This window comes from Lithobates pipiens, unplaced genomic scaffold (assembly GCF_037356315.1).
Source record: "Lithobates pipiens isolate NorthernLeopardFrog02 unplaced genomic scaffold, aLitPip1_a1.2 Scaffold_18, whole genome shotgun sequence".
Taxonomy (NCBI): domain Eukaryota; kingdom Metazoa; phylum Chordata; class Amphibia; order Anura; family Ranidae; genus Lithobates; species Lithobates pipiens.
The window spans coordinates 368,708,176-368,730,830 of NW_027507758.1; the positions used below are offsets into that span (position 1 = coordinate 368,708,176).

The window sequence follows — 22,655 nt, forward strand, 5'->3', positions numbered from 1 at the left end:
ATGGTGGTCCCTTACGCACAGTTTCATTCATAATTGCTACAAAACCCAATCCTGTCAGCCTGGAACAAAAAGGGTTCAGATCTTAGATTTTCCGATTCAGCTTGCTCCCGAATCAGAGCCTGAACTGGTGGCTGACATCCAGCAACCTTCAAAAGGGAAGGACATTCCTACCTTTCACCTGGAAGGTAGTAACCACGGATGCCCGTCTTTTAGGCTGAGGAGCGGTCCTGGAAGAGGATTCTGTCCAGGAAAAATGGTCCAGGTTGGAAAGGACCTTGCCTATCAATATTTTGGAAATTTGGGCAATTCGTCTGGCTTTAAGAGCCTGGACGGTCAGACTGAAGGGCTGTCTTGTCAGGATTCAGTCCGATAATGCCATGGCTGTCAATCACATCAATCACCAGGGGGGCACGAAGAGTCGTGCAGCCCAGAGAGAGGTGAATCACGTTTTGTCTTGGGCAGAACACGTCTCTTGCCTATCGGCAGTGTTCATTCCCGGGATAGAGAATTGGCAGGCGGACTACTTGAGCTGCCAACAACTGTTTCCAGGAGAGTGATCTCTTCACCCCAACATCTTTCCTCCGATATGTCAGAGATGGGGTACTCCGGACGTGGACCTGTTTGTATCCAGATTCAACAACAAAATGTCAACTTTGTGTCAAGGACAAGGGATCCGCTAGCTTGCAGAACAGATGCATCCAGGATCATCTACTATAGAGTCTGGAAGGCATATGTTGCCTGGTGCGAATCCAGGAGTTGGCACCCCAGGAAATATGCTATAGATAGAATTCTTGAATTCCTACAGATGGGATTAGAGATGAATCTGGCCTTGAATACCATCAAGGGCCAGATCTCGGCCTTGTCAGTGTTCTGTCAGCAGCCTTTAGCTTCTCACTCTTTAGTGCGTAGCTTTGTGCAGAGGGTAACGCGGATAAGTCCTCCGATCAAGACACCCCTAAATCCTTGGGATTTGAACTTGGTCCTGTCAACTTTACAAAAACAGTCTTTTGAACCTTTATGGGAAATTCCCTTGGTTCTGTTGACCAGAAAGATAGTCTTTCTGGTTGCCATTTCTTCTGCCAGAAGAGTTTCTGAACTAGCGGCTCTATCTTGTAAAGAGCCATATCTGATTATGGATAAGGATAAGGTGGTTTTACGCCCTCATCCTGAATTCCTGCCAAAGGTAGTGACAGGTTTTCACTTAAACCAAGATATTGTTCTTCTTTCATTCTTCCCAGAGCCTCAATATAGGGAAGAGAGGTTGCTACATTCCCTTGATGTGGTTAGGGCGGTCAGAGTATATTTAAGAGCAGCTGCTCAAGTTCATAAGACAGATATTTTGTTTGTTCTGCCGGATGGTCCAAAGAGAGGACAGGCAGCATCTATATCCAGTATTGCTAAGTGGATTTGTCAGGTCATTGTACAGGCTTATGGTTTAAAGAGGAAGGTTCCTGCTTTTCATATTAGGGCACACTCTACCAGGGCGATTAGTACCTCCTGGGCGGTGCATCATCAGGACTCTGCGGCTCAGATCTACATTTACCAGATTTTATCAAATCGATGTTAAGCGTCAAGAGGATTCTGCCTTTGGGCGCAATGTACTGCAGGCTGCAGTATAAGTCCTCTGACTTCCTTTTTTGTTGTGTCTCTCCCCCCCTCCCCCACCTTCAGTTGCCATTGCTATGGGACATCCCACGTAGTAAGTACTACGGCTCTGGGTCCCCTGATGTAAGAAAAGAAAATAGGATTTTTAAAACAGCTTATCTGTAAAATCCTTTTCTTTGATGTACATCAGGGGACACATAGGTCCCTCCCTTCTTCTCCTTATACACTTTGATTGCTTGGCTACAAAACAGAGGACTCCCAGTAGTGGGAGGGGTTATAGGGGGGAAGTTCACACCAGTGTCCAGCACCTGATACGCCGATATAACCACGTAGTAAGTACTACGGCTCTGTGTCCCATGATGTATATAAAAGAAAAGGATTTTACAGGTAAGCTGTTTTATCCTATTATATATGAGTATGTATATATGTGTGTATACATGTATCTGATTGTATATATCTAAGTGTGTGTATATATGTGTGTGCGCATGTACTGTATGTAACTGAGCATATGTATATATCTCAGTATCCGTATGCATCTGAGAGTGTGTGTGTGTGTGTGTGTGTGACATCTGCGGCTGCATGCAAAAAGAATATCACCTAAACCATACAGGTGTTATCCTCCAATGATGTGAACATTTGAAAATTCATACAATTAATTACTAATAATTTCCCTATATACATATACCTTAAAAAAAAATAAAAAAAAGTGAACACCAACTGTGCAATAACTTAAGTCCATTCATGTGAAAAAAAAATATATTAAAATTTATAAATTCTTATTCCAGCAGCTCCCCCATAATTATGACCCCCCCCCCCCCCCCCCCCAGATCAGAATGTAATATAGCGCTTCAGCATCTCCATATCCAAAATCCATATAAGCACTTCAAGAAGAATTGGAACTCAAAATATTGAAATACCATCAAGAATTTTTATTTAAAAAATAAAAAAAAGTAGCTGACTGACATAAAAGCATACAGCGGGGATATGCAATTAGTGGACCTCCAGCTGTTGCAGAACTACAAGTCCCATGAGGCTTAGCAAGACTCTGACAGCCACAAGCATAACACCCAGAAGCAGAGGCATGATGGGACTTGTAGTTTTGCAACAGCTGGAGATCCACAAATTGCATATCCCTGGCATACAGGCTGCCCCATCCTTTCCATCAAACAATGTCTGTTGGTATATATCTCACTACCCCGTCCGCTGCCGCTCCAAGGTCTTTTACAATCCTATTGTCTTTTGTCTATAGTGTATGCTAAAAAAAAATGCCATGCGCCAGTAAAGTATTTGGGTTTGGCTTGAAGAAAAGGTGACAGCCCTACTAAAGACCCCTGGGATGTATGACATCTTTTGCCTAGGTAAGAAACCAGGAAGTAACTGAAGAAATTATAAAATAAAGTTTAAAACAAGTACATATGGTATGGTATATTTTTCTATCGTTCTACTAAGACTAGTAAACATTAGAGGGATATGCTTTATTTGTATTTCATATCTGAGGTTTACAATCGCTTCACGTGTTCTTTAAATGTAACTTTGCTAGCAGTGCAAATGGAGGAATCTATCACTGCTGGCCATCTCATATAAACAAAGCAGGCTTAAAGTGGTTGTAAAGGCAGAAGGTTTTTTATCTAAATGCATTCTAATGCATCTTCTGTGTTCAGAAGCACCCCTCAGCCCCCCTAATACTTACCTGAGCCCATCTCTATCCAGCGATATTGCAGGAGATTCCAGGACTCTCCCTTCTCATTGGATCCCACTACTTGCTGTGGAAGGCTCTAATTATGTGCTTCTAAAAAAAAAAAAAAACATAATTCCAATGTATGGTGCCCTGTTGTACAACCAAGTGTCTGATTTTTGTCAAAAGCAGGTGTGCAGGATTTTTTCTAGCATACTATTTATCTGCAAATTGTCGCTCGACAAACACGAATGTAGTGACGTACTATGAGTGTATAAAGAGGAAATTCATTTCTCAAGCGCACCCTTGGGGACCCTTCTGCTAATTTCATGTTAGTGGAAGTTTGGTGATCGTTGATTCAGATCATTCCTGATCTTCAAATGACAGTTTTGCAGTAGGCAGTTACATTATAAACAAAACAATGGAAAATTAACAAGGGACACCAACATAGTTGTATCTTTGATCTTAAAAACTAATAATAATGGTGTCAAACAACAACCATAATATTAATACTGTTTATATCACTACAAAACAAATGCCTTTTAACTGCTTCAGCCCCGGATGATTTTACCCCCTTCCTGACCAGAGCACTTTTTGCGATTTGGCACTTCGTCACTTTAACTGAAAATTGTGCAGTCGTGCGACAATGCACCCAAACAAAATTGACGTCCTTTTTTCCCACAAATAGAGCTTTCTATTGGTGGTATTTGATCGCCTCTGTGGTTTTTATTTTTTACACTATAAATAAGTGTATATTGATTGGTTTGCGCAAAATTTATAGCGCCTACAACATAGGGGATAGTTTTATGGCATTTTTATTATTCCTTTTTTTTTTTTTTTCTAGTAATGGTGCCGATCTGCAAAATAGTTTTTTATTTTAATTTTTTTATTTTTTTGGGACTGCAACATTATGGCGGACACATCAGACACTTTTGACACATTTTTGGGACCAATGCCATTTTTACAGCGATCAGTGATATAAAAATGATTACTGCAAAAATGTCACTGGCAGTGAAGGGGTTAACCACTAGGGGCCGATCAAGGGGTTAATGTTTTCCATAGTGTGTTCTTTATGACGAGCCGCCACTTCTCCCCTCAGAAAACCAGGAAACTGTGTGTTTACACACACAGATCCCGGTTCTCCGTGTGCCCCGGGCACTCGCATCGGCTCTATGGGCGGGCAGGGAGTGAGCGTGCCCCCTAGTGGCTAAAGAAGGAAGCGACGTAAGATAACGGTGATTCGCGCAGCCGAGCCATGTTGCCACAGTACAGCCTTAGGTTGGGTTTACATTGTAGTACGCTTGCGGCACACAGGAGGGGTCTGGTGCGTCTCCATTCACAGATTCACGTCCAATTTCAACCTAAATTTTTGGCTGAATTTGGACCTGAAATGGATCAAAAGACATACAGGTCTCCTGTGCAATCCGCAACTGAGTCACTGTGGCGATGTGTGAACCAGCTCCATGGAAAGCCGGTCACAATCTCCTGCTATGTGAATTGGATGTGAGGAAACCCGCATTGTATTCACAAAGTGTGAACCCAGCCTTCAAAAAGAATACTAATGCAGCCGCCACATCTAAGAATTGGTAAACAGCAATATATTACAATTTTGGTTTTGGGCCTAATACTATTTTAAGGTCTTTGTTTTTGCCACAGGTGTGTTTTATGTAATTTTTAGGGTTGTCTTTCATTTCTTTACATAGTGCCACCTGCCAATGATACATTATAACACAATTACAGCTAAGGCCCCATTCCCACCTAGTGATTTGAGATTGAGGGCAAAATAAGCACGATTACACTGGCATTTCCAAATAATGCTAAAATCGCAGCAAAACCTGTGATGCGCATTTTAGTGGCATTCACTCTCAATCACACCCCAAACGTGCTGCAATTTTAATGCAATTGTCGCATGTGAAAAAAAAAAAAGCATGAAGCTCATCACCCAAAAAGTTGCAGGAGCTTATTTTGTGCAGTAAACGTGCATAGGGCAGCCCATTCACTTACATGTGCGACACACAGAAACACAAAACAAAATATAAATCGCCCCTAAAAAAAATCACAAGTGGGAACATGCATTTCCCAGGCGTGAAGTGTCAATGGGGCCTGAGAACCAGACGGAGTGCTTCCATCAGAAGTGGGATTAGGCTGGTGTACTTTACGTTTTGTCCCTTGCAATATTGAAAGCGGAACTAATGGTTGCCTAGACTGTGACAAATTGCAATGGAAACAAAGAAGAATGGTAGCACATCCAGAAATAAAATCAAAAGAATTTATTGAAAGTCCGTAAAATCAAGCGAACATGACAAACATCAATCCAAAAAAGGTGCTCAGTGGGTGTGTTCACACAGACGTGCTTACTCGTTACTGTGACAAATTGCAGCTCTATAATCCAACAAGGATTCGTAGAAAAATAACATACAGCTCAATTTTGTTTGCTGGGCAATGATCAATAGTGTAATAATCTCTGTAAGTAAATAACTCTTTTACTTTGTTCAATTTTTAATAACTTTTTGAATAAGTGGCAGCAGGTGTATTTGTCGAGATTGTCAGAGCTCATAAAGCTCTGATTACTGTACTATTGTACTAACAGTAGAGTTTAATGGAAATGATAGTTGATCTCATTCTACGTGAACAATTAGAATCCCTTCTGTTGCCAGCTCAAGGGTTCATTTACTAAAGGCAAATAAGTTGTTCACTTTGCAAGAGCATTTTCTCTTAGCTTAGAGAATGAGGTGAAGCTCTGCCGACTTCCATTATCCAATCATGTGCAAGAAAAAATACTATGTTTTTATTTACCTTGCACGTGATTGGGTATTCTTTTCAAAGTCAATTTTCACTACATTCACTAAGCTAAAAATCTATTGCAAAGCGAACAGTCCATTTTTCTTTAGTAAACCAACTGCTCTGCCTCTTCCTTATTAGGCCTGGTTCACACTGCTCCGACTTTGGGAGCACAAATCAATGATTCCCTATGAGAGCCATTTTAACTGGTCTGACACAAGTCGGTCCAACTTTGAAAAAGGTTCCTGCACTACTCTGGTCCAACTTTAGTCCTACTTCAGCCCATTGAATATCATTGAAGTCGGATCAAAGTCGGATCCTTGTCCTAACCATCCGACTTGTGACATCTGACTTGGTGATTACAGCAGCAGTAAAAGGAAAACGTATCTTGTTCATTCAAGTCAGGTGGAAGTAGGACTGCAGTAAGACTGATGTCTCAGGTCAAAGTAGCATGACAGTTGTACAACAGTCGTGTAGTACCAGTGTGAACCCAGGCTTACTCTCCCAGTGTCGGATTCATCTAAGGTCCATCTAAGATCAGGTTCACACTGGTATGACACAACTGTTGTATGACTGTCATTCTACTTAGCCCTGAGACATCAGTCCTAGATCGGTCCTACTTCCATTCCACTTGAATGAACAAGATAAGATGTTGGTCCGACTTTGAGATAGTACGACTTGTCCTTTGAGCAATCAGAACAATCCCAGTTTTAGATAAATTCAATTTTTCTGCTACTGTAATCACCAAGTCGGATGGCTAGGACAAGGTTCTGACTTCAGTGATATTCAATGGGCTGAAGCAGGACCAAAGTCAGACCAAAGTAGTGCAGGGTCATTTTTCAGGCTGGGTTCACACTATTACATGACTGTCATCCTACTTTGCTCTGCGACATTAGTCCTACATCGGTCCTACATCCATCCGACTTGAATGAACAGAATACTACTTTAATCCAAATTTGTGCTAGTACGACTTGTCCTTTGATCAATCAAAACAATCCCAGTGTGACATAAATTCCTTTTACTGCTGCTGTAATCACCATGTCGGATGTCACAAGTCGAATGGTTAGGACAAGGATCCTACTTTGATCCGACTTTAATGGTGTTCAATGGGCTGAAGTAGAACCAAAGTAGTGAACCTTTTTCAAAGTCGGACCAACTTGTGTCAGACCAGTTTAGACAGCTCTCATAGGGAACCATTGATTTTCACACGTCATGCGACATGTACTCCCAATGTCAGAGCGTATGTGGTACCAATGTGAACCCGGCCTTAAGGATAATAATCATAAATGTGTTACCATAGTGCTTTCCCACTTTCATTTCACATTCAGACCTTGGACTTTGAGTTTTACCTTTTTACAGCCCTCTACAAAATTACAGGCATACCCTAATTTTAAGTACACAATGGGGTTTATTTACTAAAGCTGCAAAATCAGGCTCAGTTCTGCATAGAAACCGATGAGCTTCAAAACCCCCGCTTGTTCAATTAAGCTTTGGTAATAAAACCTGGAAGCTCATTGGTTTCTATGCCAAAGTGAGCCTGATTTTGCACTTTCCAGCTTTAGTAAATAAACCCCATTGTGTACTTAAAAATGGGGTATGCCTGTATTACTTTGTTGGGTATGCCTGTATTAAGTTGTCTGAACAGAAATATCAAACTGTTTGACCGAATATTATTACATTATCTCATATTGGTATGAATAATAAAAGCAATGCAGATTCAATGGCAGGATCGTTTATTGTACGAATCAGAAACAAAGTGCAAGAATATAAATATAAAGCCAGCTTGTTATTGACTTTTAACCAAATATATGTGATACAATGAATTAGTCGGAAATGTTAGAGAAACAATGATCTTAAATGTAAGCTACAAAGTGCTGGCCATAAAAAAAAAAAAAGGAACTGACACCCTTATTGTAAGAGAAATCCCCATATACTGATCAAAATTAGCATGACGGAAGGAGAGGTGAGAACGCCTGAATTGCCTGAACTGTGAGGGCAATCTTCATAAGGTTCCAAGCAAGCCGCAAACGCCATTACATGGGGAATATAGCTCTGCTCATGGATGCCATGGAAGAGATGTGCATAAGGTCCTTTTGCCATAATAGCGACGTCCTCGCCTCCATGTGTCTCTGATGAAAGGGGGACAGCGGTTTGTTGCCTATAATTTCCATCTGTGAGAAACACAATAAAAGATGGTGAAGCAGTTGACATTTAATGACGACCTAACATTTTTTCCAATAGTTTCGGATAGAGTTTAAGTTCACCAAAGACCTTAATCATTAATGGTAATTGAGTGTGGAAACCTTAGAAATATCTTCAGTTTTTTTTTTGTTTTTTTTTGCTGTTTGTGTGCCCATAGGGTTGCAGTTTGCAAGGTTAAATAGGAAGTTTGTAGACAAAATGAAGAATGAATGCTTTGAAAAAAGGCAAGAAATAAATATGGCTTCTGATTGAAGATTTTAGTGAAATATGTAACTGTTATTTTTCGTTTTTTCGTTTTTAATAGATTTTTGTAAACTTCATTACAAAGTTCTTCCTGATGCTATTTCTGATTAGACAAACTATGTATTTCATTTGTTTCCGACCTCCTGCAGTTAGCTTAGTGGCAAGGTCTGTGCTATAGTCTCATGATAAGTTTCAACGTGTGCATTCACACTCAAGTATGTACAGACTCTAAACAAGCAGTAGAAGCCCTTTAAAGAAGCCTTCATTCAGCTATGTAGCCATATGTGCATTGCAAATACTGTAAATATATATATATATTTTTTTTTTTCAAAAATCACTAAGAAAGTGAGTAAGGCCATCGCTCTGATGTTGTTGTTTTTTTTTATAAATTGAATAGATTTCAGAGTGTGTCTTGCTATCTTTGAGGACCCTTGGGAATGAATTCCTGCTAGTCAGAAATGTGCAATATGGTAAATCGCTCATGTTCATATAAAAGTGCTTAAAGCGGTTGTAAACCGCTGGCTTTTTTGTTTTGTTTTTGTTTTGTTTTTAAAAACCTGTGAGGCAATGTCATAACGTGCTAGTATGCATCACATGCTAGCACATTATGAGAAACTTACCTTAGAACGAATCCCTCCATGGGCATGTCGTCACCACTGAAGGTGCTTCCATCTTCACCTGGTCTTCCTTCCAAGACTCCACCTGTGTGAGTGGCCGAAGCTGCGGTAGCGTCACTCCTACGTGTGCAAGCCAGAGATGCAATTTACAGCACAGGCTTCAGAAAGAACAGCACGGGTATGCCATTCTTTCAGAGCGCATGCGCTAGTGATGTCTAAAGCAGAGGCAGCTCTAGGCTTTGTGGGGCCTTAGGCAAAACTTAGGCATGAGGCCCCACTCACACCCATAATGGGAAAAATAATTCAAGTGATAAAAAATAACTGTATAAGGAGGGTAATTGGACACAGTACAGGGGGGAGAAGGACACAGCACAAGGGAAGGGTAAGCGGGCACAGTACAGGGGGCAGGAGGGTACAGCACAGGGGCAGCAGGAAGGCACAGCATGGGGGGAGGGTAAGTGGGCACAGTAAAGGGGGCAGGAGGGCACAGCACAGGGGAGGGTAAGTGGGCACAGTACAGGGGGCAGGAGTGTACAGCACAGGGAGGGAGGGCAAGTGGGCACAGTACAGGGGGCAGGAGGGTATAGTAAAGGAGGGAGCAGGAGGGCACGGCACAGGGGGGAGGGTAAGTGGGCACAGTACAGGGGGCAGGAGGGCACAGTACAGGGGCAGGATGGCACAGCACAGGGAGGGCAAGTGGGCACAGTACAGGGGGCAGAAGGGTATAGTAAAGGAGGGAGCAGGAGGGCACAGCACAGGGGGAGAGTAAAGTGGGCACAGTACAGTGGAAGGTAAGTGGACATAGTACAGGGGGCAGGAGGGTACAGTACAGGGGGAGCAGGAAGGCACAGAACAGGGGAGGTAAGTGGGAACAGTACAGGGGGCAGGAGGGTACAGTACAGGGGAGCAGGAAGGCACAAGAGGGAGGGTAAGTGGGCACAGTACAGGGGGTAGGAGGGCACAGCACAAGGGGAGGGTAAGGGGGCACAGTACAGGGGCAGGATGGGACAGTACAGGGGGGAGCAGGAAGGCGCAGCATAGAGGGGAGGGTAAGTGGGCACAGTACAGGGGGCAGGAGGGCACAGCATAGGGGGAGGGTAAGTGGGCACAGTACAGGGGGAACGAGGGTACAGTACAGGGGGAGGGTCAGTGGACAATACAGGGGGCAGGAGGGTACAGTACCAGGGGAGCAGGAGGGCGCAGAAGAGGGGGAGGATAAGTGGGCACAGTACAGAGGGCAGGAGGGCACAGCACAGGGGGAGGGTAAGTGGGCACAATAAAGGGGGCAGGAGGGCACAGCACAGGGGGAGGGTAAGTGGGCACAGTACAGGGGGGAGGAGGGCACAGCACAGGAGGAGGGTAAGTGGGCACAGTACAGGGGGCAGAAGGGTACAGTACAGGGGGAGGGTGAGTGGGCACAGCACAGGAGGGAGGGTAAGTGGTCACAGTACAGGGGGGAGGAGGGCACAGCACAGGAGGAGGGTAAGTGGGCACAGGACCGAGCAGCAGGAGGGTACAGTACAGGGGAGGGTAAGTGGGCGCAGGACAAGAGAGTAAGGTAAAGGAGGGAGCTGGAGGGCACAGCACAGAGGGAGGATAAGTGGTACAGGGGGAGTAGAAGGAAAAGAAAGATACCCATTACATCAGAGTGCCCCCCTAGAGACCCCCCTTATAGCAGCATCCCTTGCCCTCTTTAAGATCCACATCATTTATATTGCCTTACCGGCAGGAATAAGGTACCGTGAGAGCCGAAGATGGGGGGGCGGAGCTGAGAGGTGGAGCGGTTCTACAGAATTCTCCTGTGTTTACAGCGGCTGAGCAGTAGATCCAAAAGGGGTTACCAAGGCGGACGGGGAGAGAGGCATTGAGCGGAGGAACAGACTGGCATAGCTAAGAATCCTCCTTGAGTGGAGCGCAGTGCTGGAAGTTCGGGACTTGGTCAGACACTGGCTTTATCCCCTGATGGGTCAGCGGGGCAGACAGGAGAAGTGGGCAGAAGGAGGAGGAGCAGCAGCATTAGCAGCTCTCTCTCCTCTCCTGCTTGTGAGGGAAGATGGAAGTGTCAGCGCTGGCTCTGAGAGGCTGTCCCTGGCTGTGATCCGGAGCTATCAGTGAGCTCCGATCAATCGGTAAACAATCCGCTATCTCTCCATGTAGCGGTGAGCGGAGTCAGCACTGTGTTGATGGCGGGGGGATCCACCATCAACACAGCTCTTTAATTAGGCAAACTAGGCGGCCGCGAGGCCCCTGTGAGTGTGAGGCCTTAGGCAACCGCCTAATATGCCTAATTAGAGAGCCGCCTCTGGTCTAAAGTAAATATCTCCTAAACGGTGGATGTTTAGGAGATATTTACAGTACCTATAAGTAAGCCTTATTATAGGCCTACCTATAGGTTAAAATCATGCATGGGAGTTTACTCCCACTTTAACGTAACTAATTGTAAATTCACTCATTAGATTTATGTAGTTATCATTCATTTGGTCCCAAACACCTACTTTTCCAATTTTAAGCATCTCCCCTCTGTGGCCCCTCTCGGATATCAAGGAGCACATATACTACAGAGCACTAGCTAGGGATATCACATTGAAAAGAGCTACTGTCAATTCAAGCATTTGTGTAAGGACAAGAACAGTTTGGAATAGAGTCCCTATATGCTGCCTGTGTGTGCGAACATACAGAGCATCAGTTGGTCCTTTGGAGAGACCCAACAAGGCAGTGTAGTCTGCCTATGGGCAGAAATTACAAATACAGAGCTTTCAATGGCTCTTTTTTCATACTATGCCACCTCCCCCTCCCAAAAAAACTGCAAACATACTAGACTATGAGGAATATAGTCATTTTTTTCCTTGAGGGTTTATGTACCTGGATTCAGTTAGAGGGAGGTTTGTTGAACTGTGCTGATGTTCTGAACATTAACCACTTGACCTCCAGAAGATTTACCCCCCTTCATGACCAGGCCATACTTTGTGATACGGCACTGTGTTACTTTACCTGACAATTGCACAGTCATGCAACACTGTAGATTAATAAAATATATGACATTTTTTCCCACAAATAGAGCTTTCTTTTGGTGGTATTTGGTCACCACTGTTTTTTTTTTTTTTGTGCACTATAAACAAAAAGACTGACAATTTTGAAAAAAATATATATATATTTTTTCACTTTCTGCTATAAAACGTATCCAAATTTTTTTTTAAAAAAATCTACTTTCCTCATAAATTTAGGCCAATATGTATTCTGCAACATATTTTTGGTAAAAAAAAAATCCCAATAAGTGTATATTAATTAGTTTGAGCAAAAGTTATAGCGTCTGCAAACTATGGGATATATACTGGAATTTTTTATTTATATATTTTACTAAGAATGGCAGCGATTAGCAAATTATAGCAGGACTGCGATATTGCAGCAGACATTCTGACACTAATGCCACGTACACACAACCGGACTTTCCGGCAGACTAGGTCTGACGGTCTTCCCGACGGACTTTCAGCTGAATTCAGACGAACTTACAGAACAAACGGACTTGGCCACACACGAACAGACTAAGTCCATTCGAAAGTCCATTGGTTTTGAACGTGATGACATAAACAGGACTAAACAAGGAAGCTCAATAGCCAGTAGCCAATAGTTTCCCTTGCGTCGCATTTGGTCCGTCGGACCAGCACACAGATGAACTGTTTTCCCAATTTCAGTCTGTCGGAATTGAGTCCGTCGGATAGATTTGAAACATTCTATTTCTAGGTCCGTCGTGTTTATTTTTCAAAAACTGATTGGACTAGCTCACACACGATCAGATTGTCCGACGGACTAATCCCTTCAGACCTAGTTTGTACGTGGCATAACTGACACTTTTTAGAGGGAGGTTTGTTGAACTGTGATGATGTTGATGTATTCCAGTGACACTAAGGCTGCTTTCACACTGCAGCGGGAGCGGCGTCGGCGGTAAAGTGCCGCTATTTTTAGCGGCGCTTTACCGTCGTTTTAGCGGCGGTGTGCGGGCGCTAGTGGGGTGGTTTTAACCCCCGCTAGCGGCCTAAAAGGGGTTAAACCCGCCCGCAAAGCGCCGCTGCAGCGGCACTTTGCCGGCGGTATTGCCGCGGTGTCCCATTGATTTCAATGGGTAGTAGCGGTTTAGGAGCAGTGAATACACCGCTCCTTCACCGCTGCAAAGATGTGGCTAGCAGGACTTTTTTCACCATCCTGCCAGCGCATCGCTCCAGTGTGAAAGCCCTCCGGCTTTCACACTGGAGTTAAAGGGGCCGGTTTTTTTCAGGCGTTACACAGGCGCTATTTTTAGCGCTGTAACGCCTGAATACCGCCCCAGTGTGAAAGCAGCCTTATAGAGTGATCAGTGATAAAAATATGCACTGTAACTCTACTAATGACACTGCCTGGGAAGGGGTTAAACAGCTAGGGTTAAATGTGTGCCTAGCCAATGTTTTGGTGTTTTTACTAAAGGAAGTGATGGATTTTTTCCCTGCATTGCAGTGAAAGAATATCCATAGTTTTCCCATTGACAGGACAGAGCTCTGCTCTATCGCTGATTGGCACCTGCTGTGTCTAATCAGTGCACAGCCGGGTCAATGGGGGTACGCCCATGCTCCCTACCCAGATGTACCAGATCCTGTACCTAATACATGATCCAGTGCAGAAGAGCCGCCTTGCCACCATATGTGTGTGTGTGTGTGTGTGTTATACGGATTGATTAATCTGAACCCCACTGAAATCAACATGAGCCAAATTATTTCTGCCCGTGTTCAATTCTATTAGGTAAGGGACTGTCAAACAAATAGCATGGGGCCTGGGAACTGCCCTGGAGGGCATATACTAATAAAGAACATTTTAAAAAATACAGATTGATGGGGAACAGTGTTTTCAACCACTTCAGCCCTGAACCATTTTGCTGGCCAAAGACCAGACCACTTTTTGCGATTCGGCACTGCGTTGCTTTAACTGATATTTGCGCGGTAATGCGGCGTGGCTCCCAAACAAAATTGACGTCCTTTTTTTTTTTTTCCACAAATAGAGCTTTCTTTTGGTGGTATTTGATCACCTCTGCGTTTTTTTTTTTTTGGCACTATAAACAAAAATAGAGCGACAATTTTGAAAAAAACGCATTATTTTTTACTTTTTGTTATAATAAATATCCCCCAAAAATATATAAAAAAAATAATTTTCGGGGGGCGTGTCCGGATGTAATAGGAACTAGACGTGTTCCAGAGGAGCTCCGCTGATCCTGCTACAACCTGCCACCATCCTGCACCTACATAGCACGGGGAGGCCTCAAACTTTCCCCACGGGACGCCGGACATCAGCTGCACCAGCCCCAGTGAAAATTGCGGTGCTCACCGGTTCGATTCGGCCTTGACAGAGTCGCGGCCGGCGCTGTACTCCGGCCGCCATCTTGGGGCCTACCTGCCTCGGACATCCTCAGGCATCCTCGGGCTTGGCATCAGCGATCCGAGGGAGGAGAGGAGAAGCTTCCGCACGCCTCGGCATCGGTCACCCCAGGGGGTTGTGGAACGGAGGGAAAGCCAACGCCATCGAGGGAGATCCGCGGGGCCGCTCCCGGGAGCTTGCTGCTGCCGCCATCTTGCGGCCTAACAATCCACGGCCATCCTCCACTGCCGCTGCTTGGGGGCCTCCCGGGTTCCCCCCCACGGACTCTCGGGAGCCTGCTGCATCTGGCCCAGCCTGTATTGAGCAGCGCAGCCGGCCGATTGCTTCCGATCAAGCCGCGGCCAGTCCCACACGGAAGAGATCTGCCGCCATCTTGAGGCCTGCCTGGCCTCTGACATCCCCGGGCTCAATTTACAGCGATCCGCAGGGGGGTGAGGCGGTGGACCCCCCCCCCCCCCCACACTTTTGGAAGAGGCTGAGTTGAACGGGGGCCTTGGGGGGCTCCAGGAGATCTATCCAGGCCGGTTACAGCCGCCATCTTGTGGCCTACTACATCGGGCTTCCCCCCTCATCTCAAGGTACAGTGCCAGCTTATTAGACTACCCTCCCTGTGTCCCCATCTGCTCCCTGGAAGCAGTACACCCCTCTCCTTGTGCCATCAGCTGGATCCCAGAGCTGCTGCTTCCTTTTCCCTGTGCCTTCATCCTCCCAGCGGCACCCCCCCCCCCTTTGCTGGGGGTCCTGTCCCTGTGCACAGGCTCACCACCACCTCTCCCACAGTTCCAGCGGAACCCCAGGCCTTGCCCGTTGCCCTCTCAATAGGGAGAATTGGCTCCTGTGTCAGGGTATTAGCCCAGGCACGGGTTTTATTCTACTGACGGACCGCAGGCTCTCAGCTCATATACTCCTTCCGGATTTTCCCCATCCCAAGGGGAACCTCAGATGGGCCATCCCAAGACCCGCTGCTCCAAGTCCGGCTCCAGAACTCCCCGTGCCTCCCCGCCGATGCAGGGCAGTCGGCGGCTGAGATGGCGTCCGGTACACGGCCGGTGGCGGATTCGGGGGAGGTGGGGGCTCCCACGGGGGCAGAGATCCTAGCAGCTATAACATCCTGCAAGGAAACCCTCACAGCAAAGATCGACTTCTTGACTGTGGATGTCGGGCTCATCCGCCAGGATATGGATAAGTTCCGGTCGCGCGTTGCCGAAGTGGAGGACAGGGTTTCCGCGGTGGAGGATACGGTCCGATCGGACTCCAGGGAGGTCAAGGCCTTGCAGCTCCAGGTGAAGGCACTCCAAGAACGGGCAATAGATACTGAAAATCGCCTTAGGCGTAACAATATCCGTATACTTGGGCTCCCCGAGAGAGCTGAGGGCTCCAACCCTGCTGAATTCACTGAGCAGTTGCTATCCAATTTGTTCAATCTAGGGGACGTGCCGCCCACCTTTGTAGTGGAAAGAGCCCACCGGGTCCCACCGCTCCCTCCGAGGCCCGGGGCACCTCCGCGCCCTTTTCTGTTGCGGTTGCTAAACTATCGTGATCGGGACCGCATCCTGGCGGCGGCTCGTACCATGCCTGAAATCAAGTATGAGAACACCAAACTGCTCTTTTTCCCAGACTTTTCTCAGGAGGTGCAGCAAAGACGCAAATCCTTTACTGATGTGAGACGCCGGCTTTGAGAATGAGGAATCCGTTTTGGTCTTTTGTATCCCAGCAGATTACGGATTACTGATGGGGACACCACTCGCTTCTTCGATACTCCAGAGGCTGCGGCGGCTTGGCTGGATGCCCGCTAAACATAAACATAGGCGATCACGAGGATGAACGACCGTCCACAATCCTTTGCTAAGTATCTCTCTTCTTGTCAACAGGACTGTCTTTTGCTGCTTCCCTGCATTGACTGCTTTCTGCCCCCAGTCCTCTCCTCCCTATTGCATCCCCCTTGTACCCCCCTTCCTGTTGCTAGCTGAAATACCGTTTACTCCTGCCTAAGGAGCTCCGATGACTATCACTGACTTACCTCCCCTCTGTTCAGAAGTGCCCCCTGTTTACCCCCTCTGTTGTCCCCTCCACACTTGGATTCTCCTCCCGCACGAGAGGAGGACTCTCGCTGGAAGGTCTGTATCCACCTTCGACCCAGTGGTCCATAGTCCAGGGGTCCCAGTGACCTAAAGACTCTGTTTTTTCTAGTTAAGGGACTAAACCCTGCATCGGGTTATATGGCTCTCTGGCCTACCGTTTGGGCCACTGAGCTTGGTTCTCATGATGTTTGGGTAGGGTGTTTTATGTTTTGGGGGAGGGGTTTTTCTGTTTTAAAGTAATGAATAAGTACTGTACTGCTCATAGGCCACTGATTGTATGTGCTCAATTTGGGTCAGTCTATATTTCTTGGTTGGTTAGGTTCATCCTGTTTCGATTTCCCCCTGGTGTTCCATGATGGCCCCCTCAGATGCTGAGTTGCTGACCGTTATATCGTGGAACGTCAGGGGGCTTAATTCTAAATATAAACGGTCGCTGTTATTCCAATATTTAAAGCTACATAACCCCCACATAGTACTGCTACAGGAAAAGCACTTGACTGGCAGTAAGGTTCTGGCTTTAAAAAAACCCTGGGTGCAAAGGGTGCTTCATGCGACCTACTCCTCGTACTCTCGGGGGGTTTCTATATTGATTAGTAAACGAGTCCCGTGTACAATCCATGAGGTCCATTTGGATCCCCAGGGGAAATTTGCTATAGTGGTGTTGAGTATCTTTGGTAAGAAATATGTTATTGTGAACGTCTATCTGCCTCCTCCGAGCCAGATACACATTCTGTATTCACTGTATGAGAGGCTGGCTCTGCATTGTCCGGCAAGTGTCCTGTTTATGGGTGATTTCAATGCCACACTGTCACGTGATCTTGATAGACCCTCCCCACAATCTGCTTTCAATCCTGATCTTGGTGTGTGGGCCCAGGCAACAGAATTCCAAGAGGTATGGAGGTGGTTGCATCCCCAAGAACGAACGTACTCCTGCTTCTCATCTACATTTAAAACGTCCTCCCGCATTGATTTGGCTTTTGCCAATGATACCCTCCTGGCTAGTATCCGGGAGGCTAGTTATCTTCCCTCTGGCCTATCTGACCATCACCCTCTTAAGCTTGTCATTGGGACCTCTAGAACAAGGAGCAAAGCCCTCTGGAGGTTACAGCCCTACTGGATCAACAATGACATAGTACACGATAGGGTTTCTCCCTCCTTGTGGGACTATTGGGTGCATAATGCGGGGTCAGCCTCCCTGGAGACAACATGGGATGCTTCCAAAGCCCACGGCAGGGGTCAGTACATCTCGGCCGTGGTGGCGGTTAGGGCAGAACTCGGGGATAAGGTCTCTGACCTTCAGCACAAGGTGGAAGAGGCTCTCAGGCAATACTCAGCCTCAGCTACGGTATCTAACTTTGAACACCTTTCATCGCTTCGGCGAGACTTGCATCTCCATGTTTCGGACACTACCAGGCTTGGTATACAGCATAGTAGACAGAAGTACTTTGAACATGGGGATAAGAACAGTAAGCTACTAGCGATGTTAGCACGGCAGGATAGGTCTTTAGTGGTTATTTCAGAAATACTCACGGCTGATGGGGCGTTGGTTACCTCTCCGGAGGACATTCTACTTGCCTTCACGGGGTTTTACACCTCCCTATATGCTTCCTCGCTCCCCGATGATTTTGATCCCACTCCTATGACCGCCAGGTTGGACACGTTAGCACTGGGATGGCTCTCTGATGCAGAGAGACTACTCCTTGTCTCAGAGATCACTCCGGAGGAGGTGGTGATGGCCATCGGGTCTTTCCCGGCTGGGAAGACCCCAGGGCCAGATGGGCTACCCATAGAATATTACAGAGCCCACATAGAACTGCTTGCCCCTAGGTTGGCTCAGCTGTATCGTGAGTGCCTTCAACAGGGTTCCCTGCCGTCCTCTATGAGGGAGGCCCATATTGTCCTCATCCCAAAACCTAATAAGGACCCCAGGTTGTGCGCCTCCTACAGGCCAATAGCACTCCTGAATTGTGACTTAAAAATACTAACCAAAATACTGGCCACCAGACTCAATAAGGTGATTAAATCTTTGATTGACCCGGACCAAACAGGCTTTATGCCAGGTAGATCCACAGACATCAACATCCGTAGACTATTTTCTAATATCCATGCCCCCCATACTAATCAAGGCACTAGGACTATTGCCACCCTTGATATGGAGAAGGCATTTGACACGGTAGAGTGGGTGTATCTGTGGGAGGTGCTCAGAAGAATGGGTTTTCCACTGAAGTTTATTGCCTGGTTACGCACATTGTACACCGGTCCCCTAGCATGCATTAAACTGAACGGCTCCTTGTCTCCTCAGTTCCCCCTGCGGAGGGGCACCAGGCAGGGATGCCCTCTCTCCCCATCCTTGTTCGCCCTGGCAATGGAACCTATTGCGGAGGCCCTTAGGTGCTCGGCCGACATCCGTGGCCTTAGGGTGGGCTGGCTGGAGGAGAGAGTGGCTCTCTATGCGGATGATTTACTGCTTTTTTTAAACGATGCTGGTGACTCTTTGCGGGGAGCACTTGGAATTATGGATGATTTTTCCGCCTTCACCGGGTTGAGGGTTAACTGGCATAAGTCTCAGCTTTTCCCAGTGGATGCGGGGGCCAGGTCCTCCTCGTCCCCCTCTACCCCGCTTCAATGGGTGGATAGGTTCACCTATTTAGGTATCATTATTTCAAGGGAGAGCCGGGATTTTGTCCGGCTTAATCTTGAACCTGTCCTGATAGGGATTAAATCCAAACTAAGGGCATGGGGTAATCTTCCCCTCTCCCTCATGGGGCGCATTAACCTTCTCAAAATGAAAGTCCTCCCCAAACTAATGTACATATTTAGGAATTCCCCACAATGGCTAAATAAAACTTTCTTTAATTCTCTTAAACAACTCTTCCTTTCATTTATTTGGGGATCTGGAACGCCTAGATTCAAGTATACCACTCTGACCAGGCCTGTGGACGATGGGGGCTTGGCTCTCCTGGACTGCCACAAATACTTTTTGGCTACTCAGCTTGTAACTGTCCACTGGTGGTTGCTGCCAGATCTGACCAACTCTGCTACGGTGTTGGAGGCAGCTATAGTGGGGTCTCTGGAGGCCTTGAAAGGTTTGGTATTCAGGGGGCCAAAAACACCTCATTGCCTCACCCCTTCCATGCGCACCACTATGAGGGCATGGAGGGTGGGGGAGGCGCTGAGAGAGTACCCGCCGAACACCTGGTCTCCTCACACCCCCCTGTGGCTGAATCCCAACCTACCACAGTTCACCACTATCCCGGATCCTCAGGCCTGGGCCAGATACAAAATACTGACTCTGGAGCATGTTATCACCAATGGGGAGCTTGCTCCCTTTCATGTATTGTGTACGAAGTTCAACATGCCTGCACGGGCTCATTTCAGGTATCTCCAGATCGCCCATGCCCATAGATGTCAGTTCTTAGGTCAACCAGTCATAATGGAATACTCGGAGCTCGAGTCCACCCTTCGGGTGAAGGATTTGGAGAAACCCACTTCTCAGATTTATGGGTCCCTGTTGGTTGCTGCCATCCCCGAACTGTCCTCCCTACGCAGGAAGTGGGTGGGGGACATACCGGAACTGGACGATGATGATTGGAGGGAAATCTGGGTGTTCCCATTCTCTCCACTGGTCTCGGCCAGGGACAAACTTGTTCAGTATAAAATTATACACAGAGCGCACTACACACCCCATAGAATGCACCAGATGTCGCCGACACATTCCCCGGCGTGCTGGAGATGCTCGTATCAGCCAATGGAGTTTTTTCACATTTTCTGGGCTTGTCCAGCAATTGGGCATTACTGGAAGGAAGTTCTCCAGGTAATAGCTAACATTACTAAGATTAGTATTCCTTATGATCCTAAATGTTGTCTGCTGGGGCTGGTGGAGCAGTTGATAATCCACAGAGCTAGGAAAATACTCATATCCTTACTACTATACTATGCACGTAAGGCCATCACGATGAATTGGAAGCAATCATCTCCCCCCTCTGTCACGTTCTGGAAGGGTCTAGTGAATGCTAGTTTGCCCCTTTATAGAGCTACCTACGAGGGTAGGGGATGCCCAAAAAAATTTGAAAAGGTGTGGACTTGTTGGTTAGCTGATAGCACTACGGCGACTGATGCAGTAACTAACCCTTAGACCAACATTAAGGTCCTGATATGGTAATAGACTGACCCAGGTATTACTTGTACTTCTATGCTTTGACATCGTGTACTTATGCTTTTAAACACGGATTCTCCTGCTGTTAACCCTCCCCCCCATGGGGGCTTAGATACGTTTAGTTTTGTTTTTATCGGTCTGCCTGGTTGAGGCCTGTTGTTGCCTCAGAGGCAGACCGATCATGTTGTGTTACCTGATATGCCCTGCTGCGGTTGTAGCCGTAGCGGAGAGTTTTCCCCTGCGTGGGTACTGTTGGCCCGGGTGTGGGCGATTTTCTATGCTGTTGAAAAACTCAATAAAAAAGATTTTACAAAAAAAAATAAAAAAAATAATTTTCCCTCAGTTTAGGCCGATACGTATTCTTTTATATATATATATTTTTTTTTATTGTGACTGCGACATTATGGCGGACACATCGGGCATTTTTGACACATTTTTGGGACCATTGTCATTTATGCAGCAATCACTGCTATACAAATGCAGTGATTCCCGTGTAAATGACACTGGCAGTGAAGGGGTTAACCAGTGGGTGGCAGTGTAGGGGTTAAGTGTTCCTAGGGGCGTGTTACTAACTGTTGGGGGCTGGGCTTTCTTTTAGTGAACAATGATCTCTGCTCCAATCACATGGAGCAGAGATCAGTGTCACTTGTTGCTAGGCAGAATGGGGAGATGCTGTTTACAAAGGCATCTCTCCGTTCAGCTGCCCCGTGAGACGATCGCGGGTATGCCTGCAGCGATCGAGTCCGCGGGACCCACGACCAGACTCACGGGGGTCCCGACCAGCATGTGAGTGCGCCGGCTCTTCCAACACTTATGCTCTCTAATGTTCGCTCACTGGAAAATAAACTGGACTTAATTCAAGTCAGTCGGTCTACACAGCACGAAACAAGAGATTGCTGTGTGTTTATCTTCACTGAAACATGGCTAAACAACAGCATCCTGGATTCTGCCATTCAGCTACACGGGCTAACTTGCTACCGAGCAGATTGAGATTTATCAATGTCCGGTAAGACTCGTGGAGGTGGTCTGTATGTGTATATCAACAAAGAATGATGTAACAATGCTGTGGTAGTAACAAAACACTGCTCATCACTGGTAGAGTTTGTTTATGAAGTGTCGACCATTCTATCTGCAGAGGGAGTTCACAGCCATTGTTGTTGTCACGGTTTACATTCCCCCGTGTGTAACCTCTAAGGATGTGTTACAGCTCTATCAGTGGACATCAAACAATCCTGATGGCTTTTTCATTATTGCTGGTGACTTCAACCACACAAACTTAATAACAGTTTTGCCGAAGTTCTACCAACCTGTGAATTTTGCACCAAGGGGAAACAACATATTGGACTTTGTTTATACAACAAAGAAAAATGCATCCAAGTCTGAACCCCGTCCCCAGCTTGGGTATTCAGATCGCATCGCTGTTATGCTAATTCCAGCATACAAACCGTTGCTTAAACTTGCAAAACCGGTTCAAAAACAACATGCTTTTAAACATGGATTCTCCTGCTGTTAACCCTCCCCCCCATGGGGGCTTAGATACGTTTAGTTTTGTTTTTATCGGTCTGCCTGGTTGAGGCCTGTTGTTGCCTCAGAGGCAGACCGATCATGTTGTGTTACCTGATATGCCCTGCTGCGGTTGTAGCCGTAGCGGAGAGTTTTCCCCTGCGTGGGTACTGTTGGCCCGGGTGTGGGCGATTTTCTATGCTGTTGAAAAACTCAATAAAAAAGATTTTACAAAAAAAAATAAAAAAAATAATTTTCCCTCAGTTTAGGCCGATACGTATTCTTTTATATATATATTTTTTTTTTTATTGTGACTGCGACATTATGGCGGACACATCGGGCATTTTTGACACATTTTTGGGACCATTGTCATTTATGCAGCAATCACTGCT

General features: G+C 46.3%; 1 protein-coding gene across 1 annotated transcript in view; it reads right to left on the reverse strand.

Annotated features, from left to right (window-relative positions):
• Positions 1 to 7,777: 7,777 nt before the first annotated feature.
• LOC143988232 (alkaline phosphatase-like) overlaps positions 7,778 to 22,655 on the reverse strand; it is a 106,719-nt gene continuing 91,841 nt past the window's right edge. The window contains exon 11 of the mRNA XM_077487644.1: positions 7,778 to 8,232. Coding sequence (XP_077343770.1) covers positions 7,970 to 8,232 — 263 coding nt within the window. The 3' untranslated portion in view covers positions 7,778 to 7,969. The remainder of the gene's footprint in view (positions 8,233 to 22,655) is intronic.